Here is an 18,477-nt window from a genome sequence, read left to right on the forward strand (position 1 = left end):
GAAAAATATTATAAAGTGTGTTGTTTGGTAAATTTTGAGAGTTTGAGATTTTTACTTTTTACCGTAAATTTTTATTTTTTCACAACAATTATTATATTTTCATTTATTTATTATAATATAGTATCAACTAATATACACAATATAAGTCAACAAAAGTAAAGACGGCAATGAAATTGTATATTCCTTCATTCACCGTACAATATTATTTATTATATAAGATAAAAAAACATATGATTTAATCTTAAAATTTTATTATTATAATAACTAATGTGAAAAACATAGGTTTTGATAATTAATTAAAATATATGGAGGATAATATTGACAAAAAAATTTGTGAACGTTAAATACGTAAACGTCACGTCGATATCAAATTAGTGACACATCAACGAAGTTGAAAAAAAAAATCAAAATTGTAATTAAAAAAACTCATAAATTTTAAAATCTAAGTAATCTATTCTATTTTATTAAACTTGAGAATATGATAGAAATCGTCAAAGACACTAAAATATGTATATCCATTTTTGTCCCTCTAATATGGACAAATTCAAAAAAAAAAAATTCTATCAAAAGTGCACTGTAAAACCTCACAATTTCTTATAGTTATATTTTGATTCGTATTTAAATACAAATTAAATGAATTATAAAAAATATTGTATAAAAACACAACGTGTGCATCGATATATTAGTAATATAGAATTTGTATGACCAAAATTTAAAATTTCCTTCCTTTTTACAAAAAGTCCGACATGCTCTCATCCTGCCGTTGATGCAGCCACGTCATTTCCGTTATTAACAAAATCTTATCCATTAATAAACCTGTGGGCCCCCATGTCTTCCCCCGCACTAAATAAAATTTGAGAAGCCTATGCCTCATGAAGCGGGAAACAACAAACTTTATGCAAAAAAAACTAACCACTCTCCGCCACCACCGGCGCCGCTCGCATTTTAGTCCGGCCACCTTTTCACCGCCGTGTAGAACACAAGTCATACATTGATAATCACCATTGTTCCATTTTATTTCCGTAGGAAAAAACAGAATTTAAACCGCTACCTCAAAATAAATACGTAATCACAGATTAGTAAATTTCATATAGTTATTCTAGTTTTCTGACAAATCATAGTATATAGGGATAGAATTTTTCTAGATCGAGAGAAGAAATGGAATCGAAGCATATGTTGATGTCGGCTTTGGGAGTCGGGATAGGAGTTGGGTTGGGGCTTGGATTAGCGTCGGGATCTCAGAATGTCAGCAGATTGAAACGTGGTAATACCGGTATCACTCCACTAATGATGGAACAGGAAATTCTGGGTGTAATCGTTAACGGAAGGGATAGCAGCGTCACTTTTGATCAATTTCCCTACTATCTTAGGTAAATTTACTCCGATACCTTTTTCGATAGGAGGATTTGTTTTCATTTATGTTTGTTGCTGTCTTCCGTTGAATGTAATCAATCAATTTGTTGAAACAGTACATTGTTTTTGTTAGAATTTTCTGTCTTTTCTTTTAGGCAAAATTATAATTTTTCTTACAGTGTATAATTATTGGTTATTATTCTTCGCTGGTGTTAAAAGTTTCGACATTTTTTTTTATCATGCTTCCTTGAGAAACAAATTTGTTCAACCACTACTAGCTTCGGATTTTGGAACTGTGACTTTTTGTGTTTAGTAGCGGTAGAGCACTATGAGATGGATATTAATCAGATAATCGACTCATGCACATCGTTTTTCCCTAGTTTTGGTGTCTTCATGGTCATATATGCCTTAAGATTATTTTGTTGTTTCATTCTTTACCACATGCAATAATCCATGGCCAAGACTGCAATGAAATGTGCAAGCCTATTTGAAGTGGTTTTGATACTGTTGATTTAGTTAACACTTGACTGGGACTGCAGCAAATGACTATTAAATTATTAATGTATAACTTGGTTCAGCATAAGATCCGATTGAGTAAGAGTTGACATTATCAGTTACAAAATCTTGAGGGCTAGTCTCAAAATATGGTTCCTGTTTTATTCCACAATATAATTCTGGAATTATTTCCTTGAAAGTCTATCTTGGGCGAGCATCTTGTCTTTGCAACAGTCAAACTGATCAAAGGGTAAAAGTTTGCATGCTCTAATGAGTCAGAGTATGAAGTATATCCATATTGATTTCCCTCCTCTCGTAATCATGTAGACTCCCTGGACTTCCTTTGTTGATTGATATAGACTTGACCAAATCAGTAGTGTGGACAGTTCCAAATTTAAATGTGAACGTATTGCTGTACTGGTCCTTGACTTGTCCGGAAACTTCTACGTTGTTGAACTCATTTAGAAATCAAAACTATGTTTTTTTTTATCTCATACCCATGTATTTGTAGTCAATGTAGGTGCTATCATGACCATCTCTATTCTGAATCTTAATATATGCCTGGAAAAAATGAAAAACATCAAGTGAAATAAAGGATGACACCAGCTTTTCAACATTATAGACCATGGTTTTCCTTTTGCTCTTGAAACAAAGATCCTTTAAACTTAATCCAATATGGCATGTTGAGACAAATGTACGTTTAAGTTGAACATTGACAATTTTTAGCTGAGGTGGTTTCAAATGAAAACACAATATGCTTCTTATATCTCAAATTTTCTGTTCATTAATGTGATAGTTTGAAATCGAAATTGCATTATGTTGTGTTCTGTGTTGATTTTAGACACACTATATGCTTTTGCACTGCTCCTTCGGTCATTGAGTCTGAAAGCATGGTGAAACTGATAAAACTTTTTATTAATGGACAGTGAGCAGACAAGGGTCTTGTTAACCAGTGCGGCTTATGTTCATTTAAAGAAAGGTGATTTGACTAAGCACACACGGAATCTTTCTCCGGCAAGCAGAACAATTTTGCTTTCTGGTCCCGCTGGTAGGTTGTCATCTAGATTTTCATTGTTTTCATTTTTTCTTTCCTTAAAGGCTTTCTGTACTTCAACAAATATTGTTTTCCAGAGACATACCAGCAAATGCTTGCCAAGGCCTTAGCTCATTATTTTGAAGCCAAACTACTGTTACTAGATGCAACAGATTTTTCTCTAAAGGTAAGTTGAGAGCAACCATATTTCTTTTTAGCAGGAAATCATATTCAATTTTCTTTCGCTAAAGCTTCTGTGGTTGATCAAACAGATTCAAAGCAAATATGGGGCTCCTAATAAAGTAACTCTAAGTTCCCTTGATATCTTTTTTTTATCACTGACCAATATCTAAGTAGAATAAACTTTTTTATTTCCTGGCTGGGACACAAGTTGATATTTAAGCATATAATATATATTTGCTCAAATGAGCACAAATTTTTTGAAATCTGCTTTGTTCTCAACATATTTATTGCAGTCTTTCAAGAGGTCCATATCTGAAACAAGGCTGGGTCGAATGTCAGAGTTTCTCGGACCTTTTTCATTCCTTCGATCAACTGCTGAAATTAAAGGTATGATATGGATAAATTATTGTAGTTAGAATAGAATCTAAAATACAAAAATACAAATAAAGAAACAGATAAACCGATAGATAAGTTCCTATCAACTGAGTAAATAAGATACGATTAGGTTTGCAATACTCCCCCTCAAGCTGGGTCGTATAGGTTGATCATTCCCAGGTTGGAACACAATTCATCAAATGTTGGATGAAACATATATTTTGTCAGTATGTCTGCCAATTGTAGTTTAGTAGGAATGTAGTTGATAGTGATAATCCTATTCTCAATCTTCTCACTAATGAAGTGATAGTCTACCTCAACACGTTTTGTCCGATCATGGTGTACTGGATTTTTTGATATGCTGAAAGCTGCTTGATTATCACACAACAATTCAATTGAGGGGTTTTCTTCCACTTTTAATTCGGTTAACAGTCTTCTTAGCCATATCCCTTCATAGATTCCATGAGCAAATGCTCGAAATTCAACTTCTGCACAGCTGCGAGCAACTACATGTTGCTTCTTACTTCGCCATGTCACTAGATTTTCCCATACAAATGTGCAATACCCTGATGTGGAAAGTCTGTCTAGAGGGGTTCCAGCCCAATCAACATCACTGTAAACCTTAATTTTTCGGTCTATAGTTTTCTTGAGGAGAAATCCTTTACCAGGAGACCCTTTGAGATACCTCAACACGCAATATGCAGCATCCAGATGTTCCTCAGTCGGGTTGTTCATGGATTGACTGATAACACTATCCGCAAATTCAATATCTGGTCGTGTATGTGCCATATATATTAGTTTTCCCACTAGTCTTTGATATTTTCCTTTGTCAACTAAGGGGCGGTACTGTTTTCCACCAATTTTGATGTTCGGATCCATTGGAGTATCTACTGGTTTACACCCTAACATTTCTGTTTCTTTCAGAAAGTCAGTAACATATTTACGTTGACAAATAGATATACCACTGGAGGATCTTGCTACTTCCATTCCCAGAAAATATTTTAGGTGCTCAAGGACTTTCATCTCAAATTCTCTACTGAAGAGGAGTTTTACATGTTCTATTTTTTCTTCATGATTCATTGTTTGTACAATATCATCCACATAAACAATAAGAATTGCACTTTTACTTTCCTTAGAGTGTTTCACAAATAAGGTGTGGTTGGTCTGACATTGAGTGTAGCCATCTTTCTTCAACGCATTCATAAATCGATAAAACCAAGTTCTAGGAGATTGTTTAAGCCCATAAAGGGACTTTCGCAAATCTGTACACCTTGTTTACTGTCAGCTGAGATTCAAAGCCATGTGGGATTTTCGTGTAGACTTCTGCCTCAAGATCACCGTTAAGAAATGCATTTTTGACATCAAGTTGATACAGTGGCTAGGCTGAGTTAACAACAATTGATAAGATAATTCGAACAATGTTTATACGAGCAACAAGGGCAAAGGTTCTTGGTAGTAAATGCAGTATGACTGAGTGCATCCCTTGGCTGCAATTCTCCGAATTCCAGATCCGAAATTTCGGATCATCAGATGCTGGACAAAACGTGTCTCCGGACAAGAAGCCATCTTTCCCACGGCCACAGATAAATAGCATAACAGATTGTGACCACTATGGATAATTCTTGTCATTCAATCGATGACAAGTAATGGGTACTGACGGGAAATCGATCGCCGCATGGGTGGACTCCGAAGTTTGGGATATTTTCAGTGTTGCCATGCTGTATTGATTATTTATATCCATGGAAAACTGATACCATGCAGTTAGAATTGAATTTAAAGCACAAAAATACAAATATAGAGATAGATAAATTGACTGATAAGTTTCTATCCAACTAAGTAAATAAGATAAGATCAGGTATGCAACGATTATTCGTCTTGGGATAAAGTTGACTTCGTATGAGCCAACATTCTACGATATTAAGTTAATTCCGACTTTCTCTTTACTGTATCATGTGTCTTTCTTAAAATATATGATTATAATACAGGGGCATTAAAGTGATGTATGTAAATGATAAACCACACAAGAGTTTATGTCAAATGTATGTGTTGGATTCTAAGTATGATTAATGTCCATAATTGTTTGACTAATTGGCATAAATTAATATATTTGTTGTTGGTTGGGAAAACTTAATTAATATGATGGTTGATGGTTGACAAAATAAATATTGTGGTTGTTAGTTGAAAGATGTGGAGGATTTTGAGTCATATGTTTCATCTCAAAATTGCCTATAAATAGGTTTTATCCATTGTCGTGAAGAGCATCCCGAAGTGAGAAAAATTAGAAGCAATTGTGAGAGCTTCTTGAAGAAATTGAGAGTTTCTTTGTATAAAGTTGGGATAGGAAAATCTTGAGTAATTGAAGAGTTATTTTGAAATATTTTCTCCATAATATAAAGATTGTTGATCTATTTCTTGTGGACGTAGGCAAATTACTGAACCACTTAAATTCTTTTGTCTCATTTCTTTCATTATTTACTCACAAATATAATTTTCTACAAGATACATCACACCAAGTTCAACAAACTGGTATCAGATCTTTTGGTTGTAATTTTCTCTTGAATTTCAAAGTGTGCTTTGTGGCTGATCTTCCACATAAAAAAAGATATTCTTGAGAATATTGCCCAAAGTAGGGTTGGTCTTGAACTTGTCTAAAGTGTTACTAGAACTATTGCAAGTACAAAGGTCGAAGTGAAAAAATTTAACGGAGCAAATGATTTTACCTTATGGCGGGTAAAAAAGAAAGCTCTATTACTTCATCAAGTTTTAGCGAAAGCCATGGAAGGTAAAGAAAAATTGTCGGAATCTCCTTCTGTTGTTGAGAAGGATGAGATCATGGATAAAGCACACAGTGCAATATTGTTGTGCTTGTCTAATGAGGTTTTACGAGAAGTAGCTGAAGAAGATACAACAACAAATTATGGTCGAAAATTGAAAGCAAGCATATGACGAAGTCACTCACCAATCAACTGTATTTGAAGAAAAGTTTACATTCTTCAAATGTACAGAGGAAAGCTCATCAAAGAACATCTCAATGACTTTAACAAAATTATACTTGATCTAAAAAGTATATATGTTAAAATCGAAAACAAAGACCAAGCCATTACTTTGCTATGCTCCTTGCCGAACTCCTATGGAAACTTCATCGATAATATGATGTACGGGACGTGAAATTCTTAATATGGAAGAGGTTAAAACTGTTTTAAATTCAAAGGAGCTGAAGAAAAAAATATCAGAAAATAAAAATGATAGTTTGACAGAAAGTTTGTCTGCAAGAAGGAGAACGGAAACAAGAAATCAAGATCATGGAATGAGCAAGTCTAGGTCTAAATCTAAATTCAGACTTAGAACATTCAAGTGCTATCAATTGTAAAAAAGAAGGGCATCTTAGAAAGGATTGTCCAGAACGCAAAAGTACTGGAAATGAGAAGGCCTATGATTCTGGAAATGCAGCAGTAGCAAATGACAATGCAGATGTTCTTGTAGTTTCTGAACATGACTCAGGCGATGAATTGATCCTTGATTCAGGCTGCTGATATCACATATGTCCCCGTAAGGGCAACTTATCAATCATTGGATGGGGGCAATGTTCCTTTAGGTGAAAACAAAGCCTGTAAAGTTTTTGATAAAGGCACAATAAAGATCAAAATGTTCGACGAAATCCTGAAGACTCTGACAGATGTCAGACATGTTCCAGAGTTGAAGAAGAACCTGATATCCTTGGGTATGCCTGGCCATAATGGGTATATTTTCAAAGGAGGTAGTGGAATCATAAAGGTTTCAAGAGGTGCCCTTGAGGGAAGCACAATTACCCGATCTGCTGTTGTTTCATCAATGGTTGATTTTGATATCACCAAATTATGACACATGCGCCTGAGGCATGTTAGCGAAAAAAGTCTGGCAGAACTACGTAAGCAAAAACTGTGGCCAAAATACCGGAAAAATAGACTTTTGTGACTGTATATTCGGAAAACAGTGTCGAGTAAAGTTTAACACGACATTACATCGGACTAAGGGCACGTTAGATTACATCAACTCTGATCTACGAAATCTTTTTCGAGTTCCTTCTCTTGGAGGAGGCAGATACATGTTAACCTTCATTGATGACTACTCAATGAAGGTTTGGATAGACATCTTGAAGCATAAAGATGGAGTCTTTATGAAATTCAAACAATGGAAACCACTAGCCGAAAAGCATACTAGACAACAAATCAAACGTCTGAGAACTGGCAATGGTTTGGAATTATGTGGAGGAGAATTTGATAATTTCTGCAAGGATCATGGGATCGTGAGACATCGTAATGTGAAACCACTACACAACAAAATGGTATTGCAAAATGAATTAACAGAACTCTGATAGAAAGAACACGATACATGCTCTCAAATGCTAGTTTAACGAAAGAGTTCTGGGCTGAAGCTGTCAATACAGCTTGCTACCTGGTGAACAAATGTCCATATTTAGCAATATATTTGAAGACTTCTGAGGAGATGTGGTCAGATTTTCCTGCCAAGAATGACAATCTGAAGATATTTTGTTGTCTGGCTTATGTTCATGTAAATGAAGGCAAGCTTGAACTAAGGGCAAAGTTGTGGAATCCTGATATAAGAAAATGCATCATTAATTGAGATGTGACTTTCAATGAAGCTAAAATGCTGAAAGTACAAACATTAGGCATCTGAAAAAGAAAATATCGATATCTTGAAGAAGGTAGAGCTTCAGTTGGAGTCTACAACAGAACCCTCAAAAAATCAAGATGAAAACGTGCAAGAACATTCAGAATCTGATCATCTGCAGGATTATCAGTTGGCTAAAGACAGAGAATGGAGATAAAATGTGAAAGCTCCTCAAAGTTATAGTTGTTATGCTGATCTAGTCTCCTATGCACTAAGTGTTGCTCAAAACATTAATCTTGATGAACCACAAACGTATCAAAAAGAAATTGCTAGCAAGGAATCTGCTGAATGGATCAAGGCAATGAGTGAGGAGATTGAATCACTCGACAAGAATCATACTTGGGAGATTATTGGAAGATCGAAGAATCAAAAGGTTGTTGGAAGAAATGGATCTTCAAAAGAAAAAAAAGAATTCCGGTTGAAGATGCAAGATTCAAAGCAAGACTTGTAGCAAAAGGTTTTACAAAAAGAGAAGGGATTGACTACAATGAAGTATCCTCTCCGGTGGTAAAACATAGCTCAGTTCATATACTTCTTGCGATCGTTGCTCATTTTGACTTGGAACTTGAGCAACTAGATGTTGAAACAACTTTTCTACATGGTGAACTGGAAGAACAAATCTACATGAAACAACCAAAAGGATTCGATGTTCTAGGCAAATAAAATCATTCATGTCTATTGAAGAAATCTTTGTATGGCATGAAACAGTTCCCAAGACACTGATTCAAATGGTTTGATGATTTTATGCATGCAAATCATTACACAAGGAGCAAGTATGATAACTGTGTATACATTAAGAAACTCAAGGATGGCATATTCATTTATCTACTCTTATATGTTGATTGCTTGCAAAAACATATCGAAAATTAAAAGGCTAGAGGCACAATTAAGTACAGAGTTTGAGATGAAGGACTTGGGAGCTGCTAAGAAAATTTTGGGAATGGAGATCTATCAAGATAGAAAAGCAGGCACACTGCTTCTTTCACAAAAAAGTACATTACAAAGGTACTTGAATGTTTTGGGATGCAAGATGTGAAGCCTGTGGCAACTCTATTAGCAGCTTATTTTAAACTCTTAGCAACATTGTCACCCAACACTAAGGAAGAGGTGGAGCAAATGTTTCGTGGCCTTTATGCAAATGCAGTTGGGAGACTCACTTATGTCATGGTATGTACTAAACAGATATTTATCAAGTTGTTAGTGTTGTAAACAGGTACATGGTGAATCCTGGAAAAGTATATTGGCAGGCAGTCAAATGGATTATGTGGTACTTGAGAGGAACTGTTGATGTTGGATTGACTTATGGAAATTTTAAAAACAATGATGGAAGCATTGTTGGACTTGTCGACTCAGATTTTGCTGGAGATCTTGATAGAATAAGATCATTAACTGGGTATGTGTTCATACTCTGCGGATGTACTTTCAGTTGGAAAGCAACCTTGCACACTATTGTTGCTTTGTCAACCACCGAGGCAGAGTAAATTGTGGCAATAGAAGCTGTGAAAAAAACTATTTCGCTTCAAGGACTATTAGGTGAGCTTTGTATACTATTAGTTAAGACAATACTCTACTGTGATAGTCAAGGTGCATTTCATTTGACGAAAAAGCCTATGTATCATGAAGGACAAAACATATCGATATCATAATACACTTCATAAGAGATTTGGTTTCTTAAGGAACAATCACAATGGAGGAAATACCGACAACAGATAATCCAGCAGACATGATGACTAAGCCACTTCCAGCCACCAAGTTCAAGTACACCTTGGACTTGATTGTAGTATACAGGAGATGAGAAACATGAATGAGAACAACATATCAAACACTATGGATATTATTAATCTATGCCAAGGTGGAGTTTTGTTGACTAATTGACATTTATTAATACATTGGTTGATGTTTGGGAAAACTTGATAAATATGGTGGTTGATGGTTTGCAAAATAGATATGGTGGTTGTTAGTTGAAAGATGTGGAGGATTTTGAACCATATGTTTCATCTCGAAATTGTCAGTAAATAGGCTGCATCCATTGCCATGAAGAGCATTCCAAAGTGAAAAACATAAAAAGCAATTGAGAGAGCTTCTTGACGAAAATTGACTGAGAGTTTCTTTGTATAGACTTGGGATATGAAAATCTTGAGTGATTGAAGAGTTATCTTGTAATATTTTCACCATAGTATAAAGATTGTTGCTCTATTTCCTGTGGACGTATGCAAATTTTCGAACCACGTAAATTTCTTGTGTCACATACCAAGTTCAACAATAATCAATCTCAAATTGTCCTCTGTTACTTGTTGTGATGTATCCAAGCAAAAACTATCTACATAATAATAGGAAAGCAGAGCAGCATGATTTAATATTCAACCCTCCAGTCCTACGGTAAAGTATGGCTCTTATCCATGCCCTTTTTTCTAGTGATCTCATTTTACACACAAAGTTTCCATCTCCTACTTCGTAGATCCATTCAGTGCTCCTTGCTCTCCATATACTAAAAAATTTAAATTCTGACCTACATCCATTTCTCGTATTTTGAATTTTCATTTCTAAGGCATTTATTTACTTCTTTTTCTTTTTCATTTTCGTTTTATCCTTCTATTATTTTGCAGGCACAATACGCAGACAAAGCAGTGGAATCGATCTTCAAACATAGTGTGTTATTTTCTAAGCACTTTTAAACGCTTATCATTATATTTTCATGTGATCTGATTGTACGGTATGTGCAGTGGACTGGAAGGCTCTAATTCTTCACCGCTGCGGAGAAATTCATCTGCCTCTGCAAGCATGAACAGACTTGCTTCAACCGGTGCAACTACAACTCCAGGTCTTGAAATCATTTAATTCACAGAATAACATTGAAGCACACTTCATGGTGAAAATATTTTATAGATGTATGAGTCCAAAAGTATGAGTTCACTGCATTAAAGCCGGACTATACTCAACCTCCTAAGATAGTTCAAGCTCTCTCTTTTCTTTCTCAAAATTCTTTATCTTTCAGCTCCTCTTAGGCGCACAAGCAGCTGGTGCTTTGATGAGAAGCTTTTTATACAGACACTTTACAGGGTATAGCATTTTCTTCAGAAGAATTTTTAAATACGTATTTGATGTTCTAAACTTACTATAAACGATACAGGTTCTAGTCAATGTATCAAAGATCAGTCCCATTGTCCTTTATCTGAGGGACATTGAGAAACTCCTCTACAAATCGCAGAGAGTTTATAACTTGTTCCAGAAAATGCTGACGAAACTGTCTGGATCTATCCTGATCCTTGGCTCAAGAATCATTGATTCCGAAAATGAATGTGGATCATTAGATGAGAAAGTTTCTTCTGTATTCCCCTACAATATTGAAATAAGACCTCCAGAAGATGAAAATAATCATGTCAGCTGGAAGTCTCAGCTGGAGGAGGATATGAGGATGATTCAGTATCAAGATAACAGAAATCACATAGTCGAAGTGCTTGCCGCAAACGACATTGAGTGTGATGACCTGAGTTCAATCTGTGTGGCAGACACAAAAGTTCTAAGCAAATATATAGAAGAAATTGTAGTATCAGCTATCTCATATCATCTGATGAATACAAAGCAACATGAGTACAGAGGTGGCAAACTCATTATATCAGCGACCAGGTAAAAGTTAGCTCCTTTTTTCTTATTCAAAAGGGCATCTGAGTGAAAGCTGCTGACGTACTGCCCTGGCCTTTGGATTAGTTTGTCGCGTGGATTAAGCATTTTCCAGGAAGGTAAAAATTGTGGAAAGGACTCGTTGAAGCTTGAAGCCCAAACAGAAAAGGCTAAGGTTATTCTTAGTTTTCTATCTACTTGCAAGTATGTTGACAGAAAATTTAATTTCATCTTTGTCGGTCAACGATAATGAACATACAGGATGGAGAAGCTCTGAGATCAAGCGCTGAAACAAAAGATGAAACATGCAAACCTGAAAGCAAGGGTGATGATTTAGTTTCAAAAACTCTAGTAAGTTAAATCATCCAGCTTTCCAACTCATATATTATGGTATTATGTGGATTTCTTTGAGATTGAAAATGGTGTTCAAGAAATCCTTTTATTTTTCTCTCACGGACAGTCACTCAAAACTAATCTTAATTAATATCATGTCATAGTACTTTGATGACGATGACGCAGCTGCAACAAATAATGAGCTACACTTTTACCTAAGTTATTAGTTGACAATAAGTGAGCATACACTTCTTAGTGTGAGACCCTAACACCTTCCCCCTTTCTTTCATTTTTGCATTTATAAATAATGTGGCACTCGCTCTTTTTTATCTCATCAGGAAAGCCCTCCAGATAATGAATTTGAAAAGCGCATTCGGCAAGAAGTCATACCATCAAGTGAAATTGGAGTGACATTTGCAGACATAGGTTCCTTAGATGAGATTAAGGAATCTCTTCAGGAACTAGTAATGCTGCCTCTTCGTAGACCAGATCTTTTTGAGGGCGGCCTTTTGAAGCCTTGCCGAGGCATATTGCTTTTTGGACCTCCTGGTACTGGGAAGACGATGCTGGCCAAAGCTATCGCTAATGAAGCTGGAGCGAGTTTCATTAATGCTTCAATGTCTACTATTGCTTCTAAATGGTTCGGTGAAGATGAAAAGAACGTTAGAGCACTTTTCACTCTTGCAGCCAAGGTCTCTCCAACCATCATATTTGTAGATGAAGTAGACAGCATGCTTGGGCAGCGAAGCAAAGGTGGGGAGCATGAGGCCATGCGGAAAATAAAGAATGAGTTCATGACTCAGTGGGATGGATTACTGACAAAACCTGGAGAAAGAATTTTAGTGCTAGCAGCAACCAATAGACCTTTTGACCTTGATGAAGCAATCATTAGACGCTTTGAGAGAAGGTACGGATTCTAATTTTGGTTAGTCATGGTTTTTTTGGTTCGAGCAAATTATTGCTGAGTTCAGGTTTCAGCTGCCATTGGTTTAGTCCAAATTAATTTATGCAGAAGAACCTAAGCCTATGCTTGAAACATTTCTATTCAATTGGTAGTCACATTCCATTTTGGAGATCACTCACCACATATAACCATCAACTTACTTGAATCATGTTTCTTCCACGTGCCTAGAGTGACAACTGATGAAAACTTTTGATGATTAATCAGAATTATGGTTGGTTTACCATCTGTCGAGAACAGAGAGAAAATTTTAAGGACTCTAGTTGCCAAAGAGAAAGTTGATGAAGGATTAGACTTTGCAGAGCTCGCAAAAATGACAGAGGGATATTGTGGAAGTGATTTAAAGGTTCTTTGTGCCTATTTTGTGATTCATATGTTTATTAGTTATATTTCTAAATTCTAACAAAATATTATGAAATAGAACCTTTGTGTTACTGCTGCTTATCGACCAGTTCGAGAATTTATACAGCAAGATAGGCTAAAAGATCAGGTGACTATGAAAATCATGGTAATTTATGTATTTGAAATGTAACTTTGTGTGTTCTGACCTTTTTGTTTCACTCCTTCAATGTAGCAGGATAAGAAGCCTAGAACTGAGGAAGGGCAAGATTGTAGGGAAAATTCAGCCAAAGAACATGATATGGAAAGGAAATTTATTATCAGGCCATTGAACATGGAAGATTTTAAGGCGGCAAAAAATCAGGTAAAACATTGATTATTAACATGAAAATTGTCACCGTAGTATCATGAAGCCCTTTCGTTGAAAATCATAAAGGTTATTTCCAAGAATGACCATACATAAATCTAACAGAAAATAATATTATTATCATAAATCAATAAAAAGAAAAATACCAAACTTTGTGGTATTTATACTGTGCTTACTTCAATTTTCAAGTGTGTTGCATTTGCTCACGTCGTCGTATGCCTGTTTCTTCATTATTTACTGGCCATTTTTCACAATGTCAAATTTCAGATTAAAAAAAATTTCCCCCTAAACTATTGGTGTTACAGTTTAGCCAACAGAACTGACTCATTATGTATGTATGTTGATTGATTTTATTGTTTTTAATTATGCTAAATTAACTTTGTGAGGAGCCTCTGAGCGTTTGCTACAATATATTCTTCATGAAAAATGTACTGCCAAGGATTCTGATGTTGTCTTACGTCTACATGAAATTGTAAGATCACATCATGAACTCTAAATAGTTTTTTTTCCCAAAAAAAGGGAAGTGATCGCAACGGCCGGCTATTTCTTTATTAAATTACTTGGGTTGCCGTATGTGGATATGTACGTAGCATTTGACATCAGATTGAAAATATTGCATGCAATGTTGCAGATTGCAGCTAGCTTTTCAGCTGAAGGGTCAGGCATGGCCGAATTGAATCAATGGAACCAATTATTTGGGGAAGGTGGTTCGAGGAAGAAGGATCAATTATCTTACTTCTTGTAAGATTCAGGTCAGAATTCAGACAATCTCTTGAATTATACACATATATTCTTGTTGATCAAATAATGATCTATTTGCAAACATTTATAACAATGAATCGCTATGAGGAACTGCAGAAGCATCAAAAGCCTCAAGCCTTGTCATCAGATTCAGAGAAGTTAGATTGAAATGCATATTGTTAGCTATGAAGTAATTCATAAATTGTATCTTGTGTCCATGTTTGTATTCTTTTTTTTTTTTCGCTATAAAAAGTTATTGACCTAAAATAATAGTCGATGGGAACGATGAATGTCTCCATGTACTTTTTTCTTTTTTGATACAATGTACATATTAAGTATACTACTATGTAGAAATAGGAGTGGGGAAGGCTCTCAGTTGTATTTAAAAGTAAATAAGAAAGTTGTTGCTATTTACTATTTAACGTTAAATGGTCCTTTCCTTGATTTCATCCCTGCAAAGGATTGGTTTATGCGAGGTTCACAGGACCTGAGGCGATATGTTAAAAAAAATCTTATTGTGATAAATAACCGTAAAGCTTACAAATTAAAAATAACCAAATAATAGATATAAGAAAAATATAATTTACGAGTTATATATTTATCTCTTTGTGGTTTTTTTCTTCGTGCAACACAATAAAATGGCTCTAACATAATGCAGTGTCATATGAACAATTATATTGGAAAAAGATTGAAATTGGCAAAAATTGTAAGATATGTTGCTAAAATTGAAATTTATCAATATAAACTATCAAAATGACAAATATAATGAACCAATATTGGAAAAATATATGATTTGTTTTAAATAATAAATATAATATTTTATTCAAGAAAATGAAAAATAAAGATATGTAAAATAGGTAAGTATCACAATTTTTTGTGTTTTATTTTTTGAAACAGGTCCAACTACATAAATTCAAGAAAAGATGCCAAATAATCGAAAAGTAAAGTATAAAAATTTGACACAAGATAAAATAATAAATATATTGAACAAACATTACTATTTTATGCATACAAAATTTTTAAAAATTTAATTAATGAGCCGTGTAGCTTTATTGTTTGTGCTCTATATAATTTGATTAAATCCCCAATGAACACAATCATCATATTTAATCATGTTTTCAATGGGTCAATGTCCAAATTTTTTTTTTTAAATGTCCAATGCACATACTATTTAGGTGCAAGTCTCAACCAATGATTTTTTTTTTGCCCTCACATGAGACGATGGCCTCTCTCGCCTCACAAGAGGTACGGTACCTTGCACTAAGATTGGAACTTTAGAGATTGTGCATGTAAAATATAAGATCATTGTACCTTTAAAATTTGATAACGTATTAATTAGCAGTCGTTATTTCATTCCGAAGTTATTTAATTACATTTTGTTGTATTATGACATTTTTCTTTAAATTCCAAATTAGAACACTTGCAACTCGAAAGTTCTACCAAACAGTTGTAAAATCATTTGCATCAGCTTAATAAGAATCAATTACAGTGGATCTCTAATCTGCATTATATTCTATTTGTAATAAACTCTCGATGTTCATAGTATCACACATAAGCACATCAATCAACCGTAGAAATTCAAACCAGAACTTACACATTCCATGTACATTCAAATATTTATCCTGGAGATGAACTTATGATCCTAGAGGAAACCCACAGACACCATACTATCCTTGACCAACTATATGTATTATCGACATTTTCATGAAATCCGAGCGGCAAAGACATTGGAACTACAGAAAACAACACATACATAACAACGGCCTCAAGCCCTCTTTTTATCCTTCAATGGTCCTCTTGGAATCATGGACAGCACTTTAGCATCAAATGCTGCATCTGTTTCTTGAGCTTGGCCACCGCCTTCTCAGCAAAAGAGTCCACCTGATGTTCATACTTCTCGTCAAAAAAGGGTCACCATGAATAGCAGCACAACACCTGATTAATTAAATTATAGTATAAGAATGTGAATTTTAGGAATGAAAAAAATAATACACGAGACCAAAAGTGGTCGATATGATCTCTTGCTTAATATAAGTATAAATTTACATTAGACCTCAGAATTCTCACAAAATACAGAACCCCACTGAACCAAAAATCAAAGTAACAGTAGTAATGAGGAAAATTTCTTACGGTGTGCAGATGATTCAGTAGCTGTCAGCTGAGCGAATCATCTTTGAAACTTAATTCGTTAATAATAATGATAATAATTTATTAGCGTGGGAGATGCTTGTTAGAGATTTTTCTCAAAATCATGTTTTTACGTATACATGAACATGAAAAAACAATATGCGGAAGCTTAAATCAAGTGTTACCTCCGGCCATTGAAAATTTCGATTTCTCTGATTTTCTTCTCGGTTGAAGCCTTCTAAGCACTCCACCATCTCGATAGATGGTGTATATTTCTTATGAGGTGTGTGCTTAGGGACCTCAATCGCTCTATTTATAGGCGTTTCTCATATCATCGATGAGTGTATCGGGAGCCGAGATTCAGAAGAAGAATCGTGTACGTATCTCAAGTTTCTAAAGTTGAGCATGTTTGTCAAAATTTGTAGGTAATGGCCGTCGCCATTTCCTACACGTCTTTCCTTTTTCTAATTAATATGGGTCATTTTTTTCTTACATTCTCCCACTTGACCCATATATCTCATTTACCATAAGAGAAAACATAACACATGAATCATCGCGATAGTTCCTCTAGAAGCAAGTATTATCTTCCATGTATCACAATGCATTATATATCTCAAACTGTATAACTTAATGAATAAACTTTATGTTTATTCGAGGTCCAACTTTATTGATATTTCTCAAATCAATGAATGTGTGCACAAGAAATATGAGAAAATATCACATCATAGTTTCATTAAATTTGTTCTTACAACAAAATTACATAAAGGAAACAAGTCACATTCTTTTTGTATGATCCTTAAATTTCAATAGTGGCATGCCCTTAGTCAAAGGATCCGCAATCATCAATTCAGTGCTAATGTGCTCGATAAGTAACTTCTTATCTTTAACACGTTCTCGTATGGCTAAATACTTAATGTCGATATGCTTTCTTCGACTACCACTTTTGTTATTTATAGCCATAAAAATAGCAGCTGAATTGTCACAATATATTCTTAATGGCTTAGATATAGAATCCATTATTCTAAGCCTTGAAATGAAACTCTTCAACTATACACCATGTGAGGTTGCCTCAAAACAAGATACGAACTCAGCTTCCATAGTGGAAGTAGCAGTCAATGTCTTCTTTGCACTTCTCCAAGATACAACTCCACCAGCTAGCATGAAAATATATCATGAAGTGGATTTTCTTGAATCAATGCAGCCAGCATAGTCTGAATCAGAGTAGCCAATTACTTCCAAATTCTCAGTTCGTTTGAACATAAGCATATAATCTTTGGTCCGTTAAAGGTACCTCATGACTTTCTTTGCAGCTTTCCAATGGTCTAAACCTGGATTACTCTGATATCTTCCCAACATCCCAACAACAAATGCAATGTCAGGTTTAGTGCAAACCTGAGCATACATCAAGCTTCCTACAGCAGAAGCATAAAGAATGTTTTTCATTTGTTCCCGCTCTAGATCATTCTTTGGGCATTGGCTCAAATTGAATTTATCGCATTTCACAACGGGAGCTATACTTGGTGAACAATCTTTCATCCGATATCTCTCTAAAACTTTGTTTATATAGCTTTCTTGAGACAGACCTATAATACCTCGAATTCTATCTCTATGTATCTTAATGCCAATGACATAAGATGCATCGCCCATATCCTTCATATCAAAGTTTTTAGAGAGAAATTGTTTCACCTTATATAACAAACCCTTTATAATTGGTTGCAAGTAATATATCATCCACATATATAATAAAGAAACAAATCTTGCTCCCACTGACCTTCTGGTATATACATTGATCCATGAGGTTCTCAACGAATCCGAATGAAGAGATAACATCATGAAATTTTAAATACCATTGACGGGAAGCTTGTTTCAATCCATATA

General features: G+C 34.9%; 1 protein-coding gene across 3 annotated transcripts; it reads left to right on the forward strand.

Annotated features, from left to right (window-relative positions):
- The first annotated feature begins 906 nt into the window (after window positions 1-906).
- Window positions 907-14,914, forward strand: LOC140983442 (uncharacterized). 3 transcript variants are annotated; one of them, XM_073450504.1, is made up of 17 exons: window positions 907-1,370; window positions 2,775-2,896; window positions 2,980-3,068; window positions 3,154-3,183; window positions 3,358-3,451; window positions 10,717-10,759; window positions 10,834-10,931; window positions 11,106-11,170; window positions 11,241-11,737; window positions 11,819-11,906; window positions 11,993-12,082; window positions 12,403-12,971; window positions 13,233-13,371; window positions 13,447-13,515; window positions 13,600-13,728; window positions 14,363-14,483; window positions 14,590-14,913. In XM_073450504.1, exons 1-16 carry the CDS (start codon window positions 1,159-1,161, stop codon window positions 14,474-14,476), a joined length of 2,448 nt encoding a protein of 815 aa, XP_073306605.1. In that variant the 5' UTR covers window positions 907-1,158; the 3' UTR covers window positions 14,477-14,483; window positions 14,590-14,913. The 3 variants fall into 3 exon arrangements, with proteins under 3 accessions (XP_073306605.1, XP_073306604.1, XP_073306606.1); XM_073450503.1 differs by having other exon boundaries at window positions 14,363-14,914; XM_073450505.1 differs by having other exon boundaries at window positions 13,603-13,728; window positions 14,363-14,914.
- Window positions 14,915-18,477: the final 3,563 nt, after the last annotated feature.

This window comes from Primulina huaijiensis, chromosome 8 (assembly GCF_012295235.1).
Source record: "Primulina huaijiensis isolate GDHJ02 chromosome 8, ASM1229523v2, whole genome shotgun sequence".
In the NCBI taxonomy this organism is placed as follows: Eukaryota; Viridiplantae; Streptophyta; class Magnoliopsida; order Lamiales; family Gesneriaceae; genus Primulina; species Primulina huaijiensis.

Bases quoted from the DNA above. Each gene is read 5' to 3' on its own strand.
- LOC140983442 (XM_073450503.1), top strand. From the start codon at position 1,159: ATGGAATCGAAGCATATGTTGATGTCGGCTTTGGGAGTCGGGATAGGA. The intron at 3,452-10,716 runs GTATGATATGGA...ATTATTTTGCAG, and splicing joins ATCAACTGCTGAAATTAAAG to GCACAATACGCAGACAAAGC. The intron at 10,760-10,833 runs GTGTGTTATTTT...CGGTATGTGCAG, and splicing joins GGAATCGATCTTCAAACATA to TGGACTGGAAGGCTCTAATT.